Raw genomic sequence first — 18,544 nt, 5'->3', positions numbered from 1 at the left:
ATTATTTTTTTTACATCTGACAGGAGAGCATATATATGAGCCACCTGTGTCACCAAGGGGGTCGAAGGCTGGTTTCTGAGCCCTTTAATAAAGTTAGGATTGCAGAGGGAACAGCAGCCATAACTACGGCAGCTTCCTCAGGAGTTACAGGAAAATTAAATGACGGCAGGAACTCCTGGAAGTTCGGCTAATTCCCATTTTCATTAAACTTAGCTGAGAGAGTAGAGACATGTTATCAAATCAAAAGTAAAAAAAAAAAAAGATTTATTTGTGTGTTTGATGTGCTTATTGCTACAAATTAATCATCTATGTGGAGTAAAGGTGTGTTTTTAAATTAAAGACCATCTAAAGAACATTTGTTTATAATTCAAGGGGAAGTTTTTCTTTTATAATTACATAGAAGCGCATATTCAATAGTAGAAAAAACGTAATTGAGTGTACTGTTTACCAATGTAGTGTTTGAGAATAAATTTGAAATAAATTTGTTTTTCTTCCTGTCTTTGTCGTGTAGCTCCCCTAAACTGCAGCACCCCCTCATGGCCGGTGGTGGAACTGCAGGTCACCGAATCCCATTGATCCAATTGATTATATTTATAGATATATTTGAAGATTTTAATTATTATACAACCCCAAACGTGTTTTCTTTTTCAGTTTTAAAAATGTACATTTATCTTAAAATCTAAAAACATTTAATCCTTGCTCAGTGCTCAGGTTTTTTATTTTCTAACCTGACACAGTCCAGTAAAGCCACTAATAGTGTGTCATTGTAAAGGGAAAGATATTTATATTTATTAGATATTTTTTTATTTGAAGCCAACAGTGAAAATAGTCATAAATTTTTTATTTTGTATAAATTTTAAAATAAAAAAAATACTACAGTTATTGGTAATTCTGAATATTGAAGAAAGCTCGGGTGTTTTCGGCTTTTTCCGTGACCTCTATGAGCCTCGTGCGACACACTGCCACCTAGTGGCCGTCCACCGCAGGTACGACGGGATTTGTTCAAACTCAAGATGGATTTGGGAGAATAAATAAAATAAAATTTACAAAAATAAATAAATAAATAAACTTTCTCCACCCTTTTTATGCCCTAAGAAAAATAAAAACACTTTGAGAAAAAAAAAAACCTGTCTGAAGTTTTAACTCATGCATTAAAAGCAGGTTTGTAAAATGATCCGGGTTGTTCTTATCCGAGTTAAAATAAAAACCGGGTTAAAAGCTGAATTAATGACTCCGTTCAGTGAACATCCGGGCTCGTTTCTGTGTGAAGCCGGTAACTTTCCCGCTGCTGATGGGGGCTTCGGAGCCACATTCCCCGCCAGCGGCGCGTGTCTGAAATGAGACCCAACCCGTTCTCCGGCTCCACCTGCTCTCCGTCACCCGCCCGCCCGCCGCCTCGTTACTTCGCCTCGGCTCGGCTGAGCGTGAAGGCCGCCTAATGTTTAACCACTCGCCCCCGGGCCGGAAACACGCCCCCTCCGCGGCGGACGGCTCCCCGTCCGGCCCGGAGCCTCTCCACATGAGCGACACGACGTGGCCGCCGCCGGGCGCCAGGATGCGGATCTCCAAGGGAGCGGTGGTCGTGAGAGGCGTCCGCCGGCAGTCGGGTCCTCAGGCGGCCAGCCTGGAGAGCCTGGAGGCGGCGTGGGGCCGGAAGGAGCAGGCCGAGGGGACCCCCCGCAGCCCCGAGGCCAGGGAGCCCGCCGGCAACGGCAACGGCAACGGGGTGGAGGGACACGGAGGAGCGCCGCCCCGCGCCAGGAAGAACCGCTTCCGCGCCCCCGACGTTCGGACCATCTTCTCCCCCGGAGAGAGGGACCCCAGGGTGAAGGAGGAGTCCGGGGAGGGACACACCTTCCAGGCTGGAGGCGAGCACACCTGGTGTGACTTGTGCTGCAACTACATCTACGGGGATGGTCTCACCTGTGCAGGTACGGAGTCCGGAGTGGGTCAAACGAATCCGTTTAACAGGTGGCTTCTAAAGTTGGGGTCCGGGGGTCCCGATGTAGGTCTGAGAGCACCGACTCGGGGGACACCAACGTTGTATTTGATTTTGACATATTTGAAGCATGTTGAGTCGCCTGTGTGCTCATCAGAGGGGGGTTTGGAGCTTTATGTCCTTATTTTATGGGTCAGGGGGTGAAAAGTTTGAGAAACGCTGATGTAGGGGGCAGATGGGGGGGCCACAGATCATCTGGGGGCCGAAACCTGAAGGCGTAAATTCAGGAGTTTTATCATGTCTGTCATGTACAGGTGGTTCTGATCCAGGCCCGGCTCGCTTCTTTCTTTATGTTATTAATTCAGAACCCCACCTCCTCGTTGGAGCCTCTTCTTGTCTTCTTATTTTTAAAAAATCTTTATATCTTTATATCGTACCTTCCTGTCAGCAGCCATTGCCATCACAATAAATCTGTCATGACTGGATTTTTGTCTGACGACATCTGGGTCAAAACGTGTCCCTAAATATTTGGGACGTTTCTGAATTTAACAAAAACAGCAGCAACCAAAGTTGCTGTTTGATATCTGCAACAAAGGGAAGACACTTCACGTTGCGTTTTTCTTTTTTTTTTTTTTTTCATTTTCAATATCGCTCTGAATTAAATTTTGGACCAAAACGATTTGATAACATCCTCCTGGGGAAGCATTTGAATACTTACAGGTTCTGTTCATCTAGACGGAGTGATGTGCATTAAATAGGTTTCAATAACAGATGCATATAGTCATTAAATAAATACACAGCTAATAAACATTTTATAGGTTTATTCTAGGAGTTAGACTACAGTCCCTTAAAAGATCTGATTATTAGTGAAGCCAGCTCAACACGATGACATAACAGGGCGCTGCGAGGGCCTTTAGCAGGCTTCATGTTTAAATGTTGTTAGTGACATTAACAGGCTGGGCCCTGAAATGTGTAGCAGCTGGAATGTGGCAAGTATGCAGAGGAACGAGTTCAGGTCTAAAACAAATTTAACCTCACTGACTCCTCAACTACAAACTGGTTACACATTAGGCCCGTCACAAACAGATTTCTAAATAGAAACAAAATAGGGAAAAAGTGAAATAAAAATTGAAATAACTTTCTCTATACTTTTGTATGACATAAACTGGCAGTCGTTAGCTAATTGATGTTTAGAGCTTAAAATACAAACAAATAAATGTAACAAATGAGAAATACTTTTATCTTTGTACAGATAAAGAAAGTATTATACAAAAGGAAAAACTCGTTTTTGGAATTTTTAAATTTATTTCCACAGCCTCACTTTAGCTGTTTCTTTTTAATCCAGCTAACGCTAACTAGCTAGCATGCTTGCGTTAGCTGCTAGCCAGCAAGTCCAAACAGCCATTTTTCCTTCATGTTATCTGTGGTATTTTAGCTTTAAACAAAAAACCCAAGAAAAACAATGTTTTTAACAACTTAAACATTTATTATTAAATGAACCAAGACGTTTTTTGTTAGGTGTAGTTAGTTTTTTAGCTGTAACAGCTTCACTCTGCTGTGTTAGCAACAAAGCTTTAGCTTTATGTTTTACACCCTTGTTTTTGCCCACATTGCAGGTAGTTTTATAAAGTTGCTGCTTACTTTATAATCATTTTATCATATGTCTGCACTTAAGCGTAGACAAAGATTTTGTTGCATTTAAGAGCATTTATTTGGGTAAGTCTCCAAAAAGCTGTTTTATTTTTAAGTCAGCAATTGCACCCCACAATGCACTCGTGCCAGAAAAAGTCCAGGAAATTTTAAAAGTATTGTTTGAAAATTAGATTTCTTTTTTTTTCTGGGATGTCCTTTTAAAGCTAAGCACCAAATGGATCGGCTGGTGATCAGAATCAGCTGCTTTTCTGCTTATTTTAGCCTACCAGTTAGTAACGGCGCCAAAGGTAAGATGCTAATTTAAGCTACCAACAGCTAAATGGATAACAGAAAAGTCGCTTCACTTTATAAATTCGAGCTTTCAGCCTCCATCTGTCGTGAAACATGAAATGTTGGAAAACCTTTGAGCCGAGGCTGATTATGTACCATGTAAGAAAACACACACGGACCGCTGTTACTGTTAGCAATGCTAGCTGCGCTAAATAAACGCTTAAAAAAGTTGTTTAAAAATGCTGGCACCATGAGGATTTTTGTCTTTGGTTTGCTACAATAGTAAAACACGGTTGCGTATAAAACAAACAGAACTAAAAAGGTTAGTTAACAGGTTAGTTATCAGGTTAGAGACACGTTAAGTACACACAGATATTCTGTTAGTAAGTTTTGGTGCCTTTTGCCATCCGTCTAAACCCACGATTCCACTGTCCGCATTTCAACAAAATGAAGGACTATCCCGTGACAAAAACACAGCAAACAAACAAATAAAAGAGCAAACTTTAAACCACAGTTAGTTACGTAATATCCTGCCATCTCCATTGGTCACTGGCTCACCTATTAAGACATGGAAACAGTCACTTATAAGCCCGCTGAAGCAGCCGTTTGAGTCGGTTGAAGATTAATTTCCGTTCTTAGATGTTGAAATGGTTTCATAAAAACATTCTTTGGTTTGGTTTTCTCCTGCTGAGCCTTTGGGCAAATCTTACTTGGCTCAGTGTCCAGATTCTGTCAGTGCGAATCTGGAACTGAAACAAGAAAAGCCTCTGGAGCGAAACAATTTTTGAATAATAATTTCTGCATCTTCTGAAATAAAACTCAGTGAAACAACTTTGTGACACAGAAAGAAGGTGATCAAAAGGCCGAACTGATGTCACCTTCATAAATAATGTGGTCTTTGTGGAATAATGTTTTTTTATTTGTTCGGTGGAACCAAAATAGAGTGGTTTAGTGACAGACATAAAGTTCAAAACCAAACGAAAGAACAATACTTACACCGAAGCACGGTGGTGGCAGTGTTATGCTGCGGGGCTGGTTGTCTGCATCGGATGCTGTAGATGTTGAACGCGACAGAAAAATGATGAAATCGGAAACTTTCCAGGCCAGTGAGATTGAAATGTGTTGAAGGTTGTAGATAAGTGGAACCATTGTAGTTGGTTCTTGTTTCTGACACCAAACTGGTTCCCTGGTTTGTTTGTCTGATCCTGATCAGCCTCTGTGTGAATCGACGAGCTGTAGTATAAACGTGTGAACGATAACTGTTCTCTTCCTGCTTTTTTTTTTTTTTTCTTCGGTCTAAATATTTCTGCATACTTGTGTTTTTAGCCACTTGTGTTTCAAGTGGCTTTTGGTTTTTGTAACTTTTTGTGCTTTTTTCAAAAAATATTTAACTTTATTTACAAAAGTTAGAAACACACGGAGATCTCTTCAGTTCCTTCAAAGTCAGTTTTCTTTTTGAAATCTCCTTCAGCTGCTGGCTCTGTTGCTGGCTCTTTTTGCTACTTTTAGTTTTTAGCTGCTGTTCTCCTACTTTTAGCTACCCTTTAGCTTTTTTAGAATTAGCTAGCCTTTTGCTGCTTTTAGGTTCTGTTCTACTGCTATTAGCTTTTAGCTAGCCTTTGGTATTTCTAGCTTTTAGCTACCATTTTACTTTTAGCAAGTCTTTTGCTACATTCAACTAGCATATTGCTACTTTTAGCTTTTAGTTTGCTACACTTAACTTTTAGGTAGCATTTTGCTGTTTTTAGCATTAGCTAGCCTTTTGCTGCTTTTACATACTGTTTTACTGCTATTAGCTTTTAGCTAGCTTTTTGCACTTTTAACTCTTAGCTACCATTCTACTTTTAGCTAGTCTTTTGCTACATTCAACTAGCATATTGCTACTTTTAGCTTTCAGTTTGCTACACATAACTTTTAGCTAGCATTTTGTTACTTTTAGGTACTGATCTGCTGCTATAAGCTGTTAGCTAGCCTAATGCACTTTTAGCTTTTGGCTACCATTCTACCTTTAGCTAGTCTTTTTGCTGCTTTTAACTTTAATGTCGTCAGATGTTTTGCTTCTTTTAACTTTAACAACTCAGTTTCAGCTTCTTCAGTTATTCATCCCTCTTCATTCATTCATTCATTCATTCATTCATTCATTCATTCAGTCATTCATTCAGTATTTTCTGTGTATCTGTCATTCCTTGCGTTCTGTCTGCTCTGGGTGACGTTCTGTATGTTCCAGTTTGAGCTGACAGCAGGAACCTGACCTCAGGACACTTTGTTGAAGCCCATCAGAGAACCCGCCTCTTTTATGGCTTCCTGTCCCTCGTTAGCTGACCTGCGGGGGGACAAGAAGCTGGATTTTTGTCCTCGCAGAGACCCGACCTCTGTCCCTCCTGTTTGGCCTCGTTCTCTGTGAGCGGAGGGTCTTCGCTCGAGTAGCTTGAATGTCCCGGTAGAGTTTGTGTTCCTGCAGGGAGGGGAAAAGAACAAAAAAAAAAGCAGAAACGAGCACTGGAGGAGGTAAACCCTTCGTTTCAGAGGACCCTGAGTGCAAATATGAGCAGCTGCACGACTGAATATTTCCTTTTTTTTATTTGGACACGTTGGTTTGTTATAAGGCATGAACAGAAACAGAGAAAGGATCTCTGAAAAGAAGCCAGAATGAGTCCCGAACAAAGATGGTTCACATCCTGAAGACTCATTTTGAGCCTCTGGGAGAAATACTGCAGCCGATTGTTTGAACCCTCCTCGGTGTGTTTGTCAGCTGCCGTCCTCTTGTTTGTTCAGTGGCTCTGACAGTTTGACTCCACAACACACACACACACAGCTAATGACACACCCCCGCCCCACACACACGTTTGTCCCACCGACACAAGCAAAGAGAGGAGCGGACCACAGGCTGAGACTCGCCCCGGCTCGACGGCGAAGGCTGACCGTGCGGCCTCGGGGGTCCTCCTCGGGATCACCACTCGGGAGCGGCGGATGTGAGGGATGGGGCTCGCGGAGAACCTCGGCAGGGGTGCGAGGAGGGTGTCGAGGTTCTTCGGCCGGTTCCCGAAAGCCATGCAGCGCTACAGTCGCCTGGAAGTCGGTCCTCTGTGGAGACGCTCCGGTGAGCTCAGGTTTGACCTTTAAAAGCCAGTCCCCCGTTTCTCCTCGTCTCACTGTTGGTTGCTTTGAAACGTTACTGTCGCGGATTCAGCCGAAGCAGCTTCTGCTGCAACTGAAGCGTCGGGGCTTTGTGTTGCCGGTGCATGCGTAACTTTATCCCTCTCTTTTTGGAGCTTCGTCCTTTTTGTGGCGAGCTGCTCGAGTCTTCTCTGAGAACACGCCGGAGCACAAGTCCACACAAGTTAAGGGAAAGAAAAGAGATGTGTGTGTATGTGTGTGGGAGGGAGAAAACTTCAGAGGAAGAATCAGAACAAAGCCGATGGTCGAGGCATTTAGCACACACCTGTCCCCACACACACACACACACACTCGTCTTTGTCTGCAAACCTCAGTGTTTTCTTGTAGTTGTGTTCGGATGAACGGCACATCTTTAGCAAACTTCCCCTAACGTTCTGATCATACGACTCTTCCTTTCAGTCGTCGACGACCCTAAAACCTAAAAATGAAGGAAATGAAAGGCCTGACATACCTCGAAGGAGTGCATTTAGCTCAATATCTGTTGAAACTCACTGAGTTACAGCCATCTTTTGTCAGGGCTATATCGCTGTAGATGTAAATTTACTGATTAGGTTCTGAAAGTTTCATTAAAATCAGACCAGTGGTTCTTTACTTTAGTAGCGAACGCCATTCAATTCAGTTTGTTTCTATAGCAACAAGTTACAATGACAGTCGTCTCAGGTCTCTGTACAAAAACATTCACATAGATTATAAAAAGACAATTAGTAAAAGTTATCTATCTAAGGAAGTCAGCAGATTGGGTTGAAGCTTCACGTCGTGGCAGTCTCCCATCCTGAGCAGCAGGTTGGCGACAGTGGGAAGGAATGACTCCATTTTAACAGGAAGAAACCTCCAGCAGAACCAGAACCAGGTCCAGGTGTAGTTTCTACAGCGAGTAAAGACATCAGGCAGAGAGAGGACATGTTCAGTTCGTCCAGGGGTCAATCCTGGTCCCACTATCCTGCATGTTTTCCTTGTTTCCCTGCTCCAACACTCCTGATTCAGTGGTTAAATCACCTCTTCATGTTCTGTTAATCACCCATTGATTCAAATTAGGTGTGTTGGAGCAGAGGAACAAGTAAAACATGCAGGATGGTGGCCCTCAAGGACCAGGATTGGAGACCACTGGCTTAAAGGCTCTGCCGTCCTCCAGGAGGCGTCGGCTCTCGGTCTTGTTTTTTTTGTTCTCGTAGCGGCTTTGTCCGCCGCTTCCCGACACAACAAGGCTCGGGCCGAACTGTGTCTCACAGGGGTTTGAGCCACGTGTCGTGTGATTGGGCAGAAGCCGTTCATGTGGAACTTTAATGGAGCCATTCTGCTTCTGCTGCTGCGCTGAGAAGCTGTTAGAAAATCCAGCCGTGTTTCCAACTGTTCCAGCAAAACTTAGAAACCCGTGAGCTTAAAAAGAGACACAGGCGGCTCTTCGTGGCTGTGGCGGCCGGCAGGAAGTGCACCTCGGCCGGGCGGCGTCGGGACACGCTCCCTTCATTATTGTGGCGCCGTCAGATTTGCAAACGCCAAAACGGCGTGCGCTGTCTCAGTCTGTTTAATGAACACGTCTGGTCGCGGTGAGGGAAGCAAAAATCCGTACAAGGACAGGAGAGTATGGAAGCCGGTGGTAAGACACTTAGTTTAACGCCGCAGGAAGAGGGAGGAGCTTCCCGGGAGTTCTGATCAGAGCGTCTCGAGGACGATGAAAGGTGTGTGAGAAAACAAACGTCTCGCACCCACGTGATCACGAACCGACTTTGTGACTTCTTATGGAGCGTGCTGGAGCCTTAAGCCTATAGCAGCAGACCTACAGGATAACTCAGGAAACCCAAACCAGCCCTAACTAAAGTCTTAAAGGTAGACAGAGTGTCAGCCTCACTAACAGAGAGGAGCCTGAGAACTGAAAGCTCTGCCTCCTGTTCTATTTTTAGAAACTCTAGGAACCACGAGTAAACCTGCAGCCTGAGAGCGAAGTGCTCTGTTAGGAAAATAATAAGATCTTTAATATAAGATGGAGCTGGGTTGTTGAGAGCTCTTAATAGTTATATAATCAATGTTTTGATAGAAAGAGGAACTTCTTTTCTATTTAAAATAAACTCCAAGTTCACTATTTGTGTTAAAATACACAAAAGTTCACTAAACTGTTGTTTTAAAGAGCAGTAAACCAGTTTGAAGCTGCGGTGGTTTGGAACACGAGAAGCTCTAACCTGTCCCAGCCGGCGTCGTAAAGGAAAGAGCCGTGCTCTGAATGCATTCAGGAGGATTCCCCAGACTGCCGAGGTCAAAAGTGTGTGTTTGTGTCTTTATCTTTCATCAGGCGAGTGTCAGACGAGCTGCTCCATTATAGACCTGGTGCTAAAAAAAAAAAAGGTTCACACACGCCGGGACGTAACCGGTCCAGTCTGACCGGTTTGAGCTTTATGACCTCTGAACTGGTAGTTTCACAATAAGAGCCCGTGTGGCGATTTTCAGACTGATTGTGCATCAAAGCATCTTTTTTTAAATTTTTTTTAACAAAGGAGAAAGCAGTCCTCAAAACTGTGCTTAAAAAACTTTAAATGACCATATTTAATTTAGTAATTTATTTAAATTTGTCCCAAAAAATTGACAATAATACAACAGAAGTGTTTGTTTTTACTTTGTTTAAAGACAAAAAAAAGTCACACTTTGTGCTTCAGACTCGTCTCTTGATTGATTCTTATCAGTTTGTGGCGCCAAGAAAGTGTTTTTATCTCCAAGCCGGTGAATCTATAAGATAAAGACAACAAAAATAATGTAAAATTCATTTTAAACTCTTTTCTGAATAATATTTCCAGCACAGTTAATGTTATAAAATTCAAAATCCCTCCCAAACGGTTTTATAAACACAAAGAATTGTTGGATAAATTGATTAAAAGGTTTTAACATTTGATTTAAAGATAATTGATGGCGACATTTCATCTGAACTCCACACAAAGCTAAAGCTAAGCTAATTAGCTTTTAGCAGCAGCGTTTTTTAATTCTAATTAAAATACTTTATTTTTCTGATTTTCGACCCCGTTTCCAGCATGAATATAGACTAAATAAAGATTTGTCCAAAGTCGTAGGCTTGTAAAGAAACTTGTTTGAGTAAAAATAATTTATTAGGTCAGTCAGAAACAAAAAAAAAGGAAAGTAGTACGGCTAGTTTCACAGTCACGCAGTAAAAGGTCAGGCGAGAGCTAAAGGACCGTTTTTAATTGGAAAGATTTCTTTTAGTTGTTTAATTTTTGTCACTTTCGCTTTGCGTTGAGCTGTTTGTTGAAGATTTTGTGAAAATTGTAATTTTTCATTTTCGAATTAGCCATTTAAGCTAGCAGCTTAGCGAGCTAAAGTAGTAGGAAGGGGCATGAAATGTCGCACTGCAGCTTCCAAAAGCCTTCCAGCCACAATATATACCATAGTTATTTCTCATTTTTAGTCAAAACTAACAACTCTTTTGTGTGTTTTGTTGTATTTAACTAAATTTCTCTGTAGTTATTCTCTGTGGCGTAGCTGCCAGGAGCTTGTATTGGATGTTAGCGCTGCACTAAGGCCTACTTTGAATATTGTTTAAATATTATATATATATATATATAAATATAAATATTTTTCCTTTGTTTATATAAAATGCTTTGTCTACACGATTTTAATTAAAAAAACAACACGTGCCGCAGTATTAGGTGGCACAGGCATCCATGTTTACGACATTAAAGTACACAGACAGAGAGAATATCCTTTATTCTGTTGAAGGTTCTCCCAAAATAAATGTTGCTAGTTTTATTTTTCTTTAGTACTGTTTACTGTTTCCTATCGGTCGTTGTTTTTTTCAACTCAGAATCAAAGTTTAAGGGACGACAGGATCCAGATGAAGCCACACAGACTCTAAAAACGCTCCATTGTTGTTTTGGTTTCAAGTGGACAAAGACAAAATCATTTTTTTTTTGTTTTTTTTAAGCTTTATTTTTCTCCCCAAAAACTCTGCATTTTTTTTTACTCAAAAATTACAAAATTTACTACGATTCAACTTCCAGGCACCACAACTGAGGAACAAATGTAACAAACTGAGACAGGGCGATGTCTCCTTTAGCAGTACTCGAGGTTTTCTGCTCCGTTTCTTGTGTTTTTAATTTAAAACAGACTTTGTGTGGACATGGAGCGCTTCTGTTGTTTTTCCTCCATGGCTCGGGTTCATTGTCCGAAGGGATCAGGGCTCGGTGATGGACAGGAAGTCTGGAAGTCAGACCCGCTCAAATCAAAACAAGCTCCGAGCGAAGCCAAACAGAGAGGAGAGACGCAGTCAGCAGTCCTGCGTCCTGCGTCCGTCCAGCCTGTCCATCACGCCGCGGCCTCCATTTGCCTGTTAAATCAGCCACTCAGCACAACAGCAGACGGGAGGAGCGAGGAGGAGGGGAAGTCTGAGCGGAGCAGAGGAAAAAAAAAGGGACGCAGCGAGGCCTGTGGTCGGGGGGGGGGTTGTTTTTGATCCTGGTGACGTCAAAGTGATGCTGAGGTTCAAGGTGAAGATGGGACATGGGGGCGGCCGTGTGCAAACTGTCCCACAAAGTTGGGCTGCACGTGAGGAAGAAGTCCACGGGTAGGGAGACGGGACGCACTCCGTGTGTTTGTCTGCGTCATGCTGGGACGTGTAGGACGGAGAAATGTTTGTTTATTTCACCTCCTCGTTGTCATCTTCACCTTCATCTGCTCATCTGTTCTTATCCCAGCTTCACTTTTAAATCAGTGTTCATATTTCTAAACGGATGAATAATCCTTGCTCCTTGTTTTTCCTCCTTGCAGGTCAGGATTACTGCTTTAAAACTCTTATATTTGACATAAATACAAGGAGTTTTTGTGGTTCAACTTGAAAAAAAAAAGAAAACAATGCTATTTTTGGCCTTAAACCTTAGGCATTTTTATATAAATCTTTATATTCATTTTATTTTTCTTGCTGCCAACATAATGAGCAAATGTAACAATCAAAGTAGACTTTAAAATCGAAAACTGGTAGTTTGGTGTGAAATGATATGTTAACATTAGAGCAGTTATTTGTCTAAATAAGACTAAATGTTGGTATTTTTATCTCTCTGTGCCAAAAAGGTGAAGGAAGATTAAATTCAACTAAACTAATCTGAGGGTAAAGTCTTTTTAAAATTATTTTGGTGCCATTTTTTCAACAAAATTTACCATATTTCAATCTTCTGGTATTTAAATAAAACTCAGTCCTGAGGGACTTTATCGTAAAACCTTTAGTCTTTCTTCATATTTGGCTGAATTTGCATCATGTTGGTGTGGTTTGCAAAGTGAGAACTCCTGTCCACATCAGGGCAGCGTTTGCATATACGTTATGTTTGCATACCCATGCACTCCTTCCACAATCGCAGATAACACCTTCCTCTGTTTGCCTTTTTTTTTTTTATCTCCATCCGTGCTCCTCTTCCTCTCTGAAAGCAGTGAACCAATCTATCGTCTTGTCTCTTGCTCTCTTGCAGGCTGTAAGTACGCATGCCACGCTAAGTGTCGGGACAAAGTGTCACTCGACTGTCACCCTGCGACGTCGCCCGTCAGCCAGGACCAGCTGAACAACAACACGCCGCTGCACGTGAGTACACGCCATCGAAGAGGTTGCCTGAAAACCACATTCTCACTCGGAAATGTGCAGCTTTTTGTCTAATAACGCGTCATTTTGGCCCCTTATCATGTTCATTTGTATATGAAAGTCGTTACTTTTTAATTAATGTCTGAGGAGGTCACGTTTCAGGAGACTTGGGTGTGTTTTTAATCATGATTTTGGAAAATTAGGGCTTTATATTTTGTTCCTAAGCCTTAAAACAGGAGCTGTCAAACACAGCAGTGACATCTAATTTTTATATATGATGATTTAAATCAGAGTTTGGCAGAAATATATTGAAATAATATATTCTTGTCCCATAGTTCAGACTGCAAACGTAACTGGTGTTGCTTTTTATTTAAGCTGATTCATTCAGGAAATCGCTGATTGTTGTTGTAGTTCCGGGAGTTACCACTAGATGGTGCCGCAGACAAAGAGTTTGGACGCTTGAGGCAATATTTTCTTTCCTTCACACTACAGCTGTTCAATTAAAAAAAAGGAAAAACAATTTTTATGCATTAGAGTCATCTCCAAAAAACAGTATTACATAAAATTTGTGCCTGACCATGAAAATTAAGTGTTTTAACAAATAAATTACAGTTTCTTTATCTGCAGATTGATGGCTGCTGCTGAGATTTCTGCAGCAAAAACTCAAGATAAACACTTAACTAAGGCAGAAATATATATATATATATATATATATATATATATATATATATATATATATATATATATATATATATATATATATATATATATATATAAATTGAAAAAATGGTCTTAAAGTGATATAAACAAGAAGAAACCCCTGCGGTCTGAAGTTTTAAAGTCTGATATTTAAATTGAGGTGATTTAAAGCAGAAACGTTGAACTTTGTTGCTGCTTTGTGTCCTTAAATTGTTTTTAAATATTTCTTGGCTGCTGATTGCACAAAACAAACCTGGACTTTTAGAAACTGATGAGGTTTGATTTTGTTGGTTTAATCGTCTGAACTCCTCTCTCAGATTTGGGGAGAAAAGGACGCAAAAAACAGATAATGTGTGACTTCAGTGGGAATATTGTGTCCTGGATTTTAGTAGCAGCTCATCATATGATGTAGACAAAGTTCACAAAAGAAAACTGCAAAAAAAATTAAGATTTCTGTGAAATGAGTGAGGAAATGAAGCTCTTCACAGTAGAAACACAGTTTAAGGCTTGAAAGGGTCACAGAAATTTAGACTTTACATAAAATAACTGGCATTTTGATACCTTTAACAGTTTTTGAACAATCTCCGGTAACGTTTCAGGATTTGTGGCGATTAAACTTTAACTTTACAGCTGTCTGAACTTTGCAGACAAGCTCTTCTTCTTCTTCTTGGGGTCATCTGAGCCTTCTGACGCTCGTGGTGTGGGGTTTCTTCCTGTTTGTTTTGGCTTACTTTCCAGTCCCTGTTTCTGCCTGCCTGTTATTCATTTTCTCAGCCAGGGAGTGAGAGACACAGGTGGGTGGTTGTCACGGTGACCCCACATGACAACCACAATTCAGACTTTTACTTCACAGCATTTAAGAGCCGTATTTTATAAACACAGCAATCAACAATTTGCTCCTTTTTGCTCCGTAATGCGGAGAGTTCGGCTCATAAACGCCCATCTTACATCACCCGCTAAGAATGGCGTTTACCTCCCAGGGGGTGGGGGGGGACATCTGGGTGGGATTCAGCTCGGACTGATCTTCGACTTGGGTGACTTTGTCGACTGTTTGAGCGCGTTGGATCCATCCAGGCGGAGCGGGACTGTGTGACACCGGCACAAACGTCTGCTGTCACACACGTTTCCCTCTGGTTTCACAGCTTGTGATACACATTTCTTTGTGTTTCCTGCTGACTCAAAGGGCAGCCAAACAGCGCCGAACTTCTCCAATAAACCACGATATCTAGTATCAAAGCAGCAACACAGACTTGTGTATATATTTATGATTTTAGGAGAATCTAACCAGAGCAGCTCATGTCCCCAGAGATCAGCCACCCGGCGGAGGAGGTGCCTTCCTGTAGTTATTTCTCTCTCTGGGCGCTCTGACTGTTGCTGCTGAATGTAGTGGAAGAAATTCAGACAGATCAGATTAGAAAGGCTGCGGAGAAACGACTAGAATCAGCAGGTCGTCCTTTAGAAACAGCAAAACATCGACTGAATGCTAAAAGTAGCAGAAGAACAAAAAGAACCATGTTTTTAAAGGAATGAATGAGGCTAAAGGAGAGCATCAGGGCGGAGGGGAGGGTCCCGAGTCTAAATCTGGACCTCCGTCCTGCATGGTTGGATAATAAAGACCCAAAGAAGACACAGGCGTGAACCTGAAGGAGTCCAACCTGCGAGGCACGACGTCAGATTTGGGCTCTTTGGTTGTGCTGCATGTAGACCCTGACTATAGGAGGAACACAGCAGTAGACTCGTAGGATGGAGCTCTGCTGCTTTAAATAAGTCGATCTCCGTGGTCCGAACACTCCTGTCTCCAGTTCATGCTGTCTCGTCTCTAAAAATCGGTTTATTGAAAGCAGAAATGAAGCTCACAATTCAACGATCGGCCTTGGACTTAACGAGGGAATAAAACAGCAGCGGGATCAAATACTGTTAGTCAAACCTCTTGACTGTCATTAAACCATCAGCTCACTAATTTAATCTGCAGCACGTGGAGCCCGAACACGAGGAACGCCCACAGGGCCGTCAGGAGTTCTGAATAACGACCTAAAAATCCTGATTTTTTTTTTTGTCTCCTTCCACTTGAACAGAGGCCTTCATTTAAAGACACGTTCTGTTTGTTTCATTTAAACCCTCAGAGAGCTGCGGCGAGCTGGAAATGGGGAAATTAGTTTTCCGATTGTTACGTTTCCCACCTTTTCAGGAGGACAGAAACGTTGGACAATGACACTGATGGATCAAACTCTACTGAAAGCATCCTTGCTCTCTCTTATTTTTCACATTTAAGAAATTAATAAGGAAATTTATTAGGAACGTCCACTTCCTGTCCCGGGAGAGGTAGCCACCACGGCGCAGGGACTCAGAGGAGTGCTGGTGTGTTTCGTTCTCTTTAATGGAGGCTCATTAACACCACCGGGGCTGAAAAACGAGCCCTCATTTACCTAATCCTTTTTTTTTTTATAAAGAGAACATTAAACTGCAGGAGTTCCTGTAAAAACAGGCAGCAACACAATAAGCACTGTTATCATCTGTGTGCCTGACTCTTTTTTAGTTTTTTTTGCTTAAAACAAAACATTAAGAGCTTGTAAACCTCGGGCCTCTTTATGGGCCACGATGCTGCATTCAGGTGCCGTGGGAGATACGAGTTTCTCTTGGTGTTTATTAATTAGAGACCCAAAAAAAGATGTTTGCAATACACGTGTAATACATCTATTTAAAGAAAACCCTGCTTTTTGGGTATATAGCTGCATACATTTACCTTCAAACTCAGATCTGGGAATGATTAAACTAACCCTGGATATCCCACCAGCGTCCCTATCAAACATCGCCTCCTTATCACAGAGCTCCCCCCCCCATGTCCGTTTCAGTCTTCTCTTTCCTCCAGGCCTCTAATCAGCCACCTATTGTGCTGAGAGGGCAAAACAAACGGATCTGAGGTGCATTTGGACGAAGAGAAGAGGAAACAGAGGACGAACTACAGAAAATCCTGAGCTGAAGGAGGCAAAGTACATGGGTTTAGGGTTTTTACAGAGAAGTGGAGGTGAACCGAGGGGGGGGGACGAAATCTGGACAAAAAAACATCCAGTTTGCACAACGTCGCGCTGTTTGTTTCCGAGGGGCCGAATCAATAACCCTTTAAGGCAGGAGTGTCAAGCTGCACAGCCGAGGAACCTCAAGGGTCAGGGGTGATCCCTATTGATTTCAAGGTCACGGGGTCAAAGGTGGCAGTTTTGCAGAAACCTCCAACTGTAGTCACATGTGTTCAGGATTGTTGTGAAGTCACGCTTTGGGTTTCGATTACGTCTGGTTTGTTTTCCTTTTCTAAGGAGCCAATAATGGCTTTTAAAGGGATAGTCTGGTGATTTACGAAGTGGCGTCGTGGCGTACAGTTAGCGCCGCATGAGCCGAGATGTTTGTCGCGGACTACGGCGCTAAGGGCAAAAGTCTTCATCCAGGCTAACCTTTTTAATACCATTTTCCAGGCTTTTTAAAACAAGTTTTTTTCTCAAAAAAAATGGTGTAATGGTGTGAAAGAACGCTATATTAGCTGATATTAAACTTCTGTAACTCAAGTGCATCAGGCTGAACGTTCGAGCCAAACAAACGGTGTCGGGGGTTTAATATTAGTTAACGTAGCGTTCTTTCACACCAGTAGTTTTGGAGAGGGAGTTATTTCATGAGGCTGAAAATGATTGAAAAGGTTCCCTGCTTTGGCTAGCTCATTAGTCTAGCCTGGATGACGACCTTGGCCCTTTCCTCCGTACTCCATGCTCCCCGTCACGGCCGATAAGCTGCTAACCGATTGACAGGTCCCTACAGAAATCAGTCTTTGCGTTCAGACGACTCGTTCGTGGAACTGCCCTAAAGTAGGGTTCCACGTAAAGCCGTCACGTTAGTAGGTTTGAACAGAAGCAGACGAGCAGAGTCTTTGACAGAACAGAGGGACGAAACGTTAACAGCCACCGTCCAGGATTAACCCTCACTCTGACAGATAAACCCCCCCCCCATCATCATCCATCATCAGCTGCCTGTTGCAGAAACAGGACACCAGTCTGCAGTTTGGAGACCCAACAACAGATGGGTCCCACTGATTGCCCTCAGTTTTGGCACCTATCATGTCCCGACACGACAACCGGGAGGCCGACTTAAGATGCTGACAAAAAAAAAAAAGCCTGCAAAGTTTTGTAGTCTTTTTATACTTTAAATAAATGTGAACATCATCCATGTAGTCTGCATGAGTCCTGCTCTCCTTACTAAAAAGATTTTTTAGCTTTTTATTTGTAATATCTTTGCTTTCTTTCAGTTGTCAGGGTTATTCTGTGTGATCCACAGACTGGTTATTCCTTTATTTGTTGGGTTAAATTAAACTGAACTGAATTTTGTTGAAGAAAATGAAAGAAAAAAGAATAATCTCAGTGCCAAACTTTATTTATTTGGCACATTTAAAAGCAACTAAAGATCACCAAACTGCTTTAAAGTTAAGCCCAACAAGATAGAATAAGTAAAATATGAAAACAAGCCCATTTTGCTGTTGTTCTCTTTTGCAGTTTTTTGCATCGTTCCGTTTAAAATGCAGGCCTGTTTCCGTGAACGGGTTTAGAGCTAACAGATGTCAAACAGTGGCATTATTATCATCTGCAAATCAGATCCACTACATCCCCTTCCTCAGCCGTTTACCAGTAAAACTGGATTTAATCGTCCTCCTTTTAGCGACAAAAGTTAGACCAGTCTTTGTCAATTTGCCGCCCCGGGGGGCCATGTCTTCCAGCTCATTCCATCCAGCCTTAAATGGATTCATTTATAATTTGTCTACAATCTGATCCAGGAATCAGTTGTTGCTCAGCTCAGAAGAGGTTAAAAACAGCAACGCTTCTGCTGACCGGAGCCCTCGCTCCCAGCAGGTGATCTGACCTGACTCAGATGCTGAAACAGCAGCAGTGGTGGAGAAAGTACTCAAACACTGTACTTAAGTAAAAGTACAAATAAACAGACAAAAATGTACTCCAGTAAAAGTAGAAGTACCACCTTAACATTTTTACTTAAGTAAAAGTAAGAAAGTACTTGCTTTTAAAAATACTTAAGTATTAAAAGTAAAAGTACTTTTTTTTTTTTCATTCAACCTTTATTTATACAGGTTAGTCTCGTTGAGCCACGTGGACTCATTTGCAAGAGAGACCTGATTTCTAATAAAATACTATACTTAATAAAATCTAATACTTGCTGAATATATTACCTAATGTCTACAATATCATTAA

The 18,544-nt window shown here is 41.9% G+C and overlaps 1 protein-coding gene across 1 annotated transcript in view; it reads left to right on the top strand.

The window, feature by feature from the left end:
* Positions 1–1,328: 1,328 nt before the first annotated feature.
* The window catches only part of rassf3 (Ras association domain family member 3), a 70,667-nt gene continuing 53,451 nt past the window's right edge, over positions 1,329–18,544 (top strand). Inside the window, exons 1-2 of the mRNA XM_017411517.3 lie at positions 1,329–1,931; positions 12,499–12,608. Coding sequence (XP_017267006.1) covers positions 1,439–1,931; positions 12,499–12,608 — 603 coding nt within the window. The 5' untranslated portion in view covers positions 1,329–1,438. The remainder of the gene's footprint in view (positions 1,932–12,498; positions 12,609–18,544) is intronic.

The sequence above is a fragment of the Kryptolebias marmoratus genome, linkage group LG18 (genome assembly GCF_001649575.2).
Source record: "Kryptolebias marmoratus isolate JLee-2015 linkage group LG18, ASM164957v2, whole genome shotgun sequence".
Lineage (NCBI taxonomy): Eukaryota > Metazoa > Chordata > Actinopteri > Cyprinodontiformes > Rivulidae > Kryptolebias > Kryptolebias marmoratus.
This window is presented reverse-complemented; position numbering and strand designations above follow the sequence as displayed.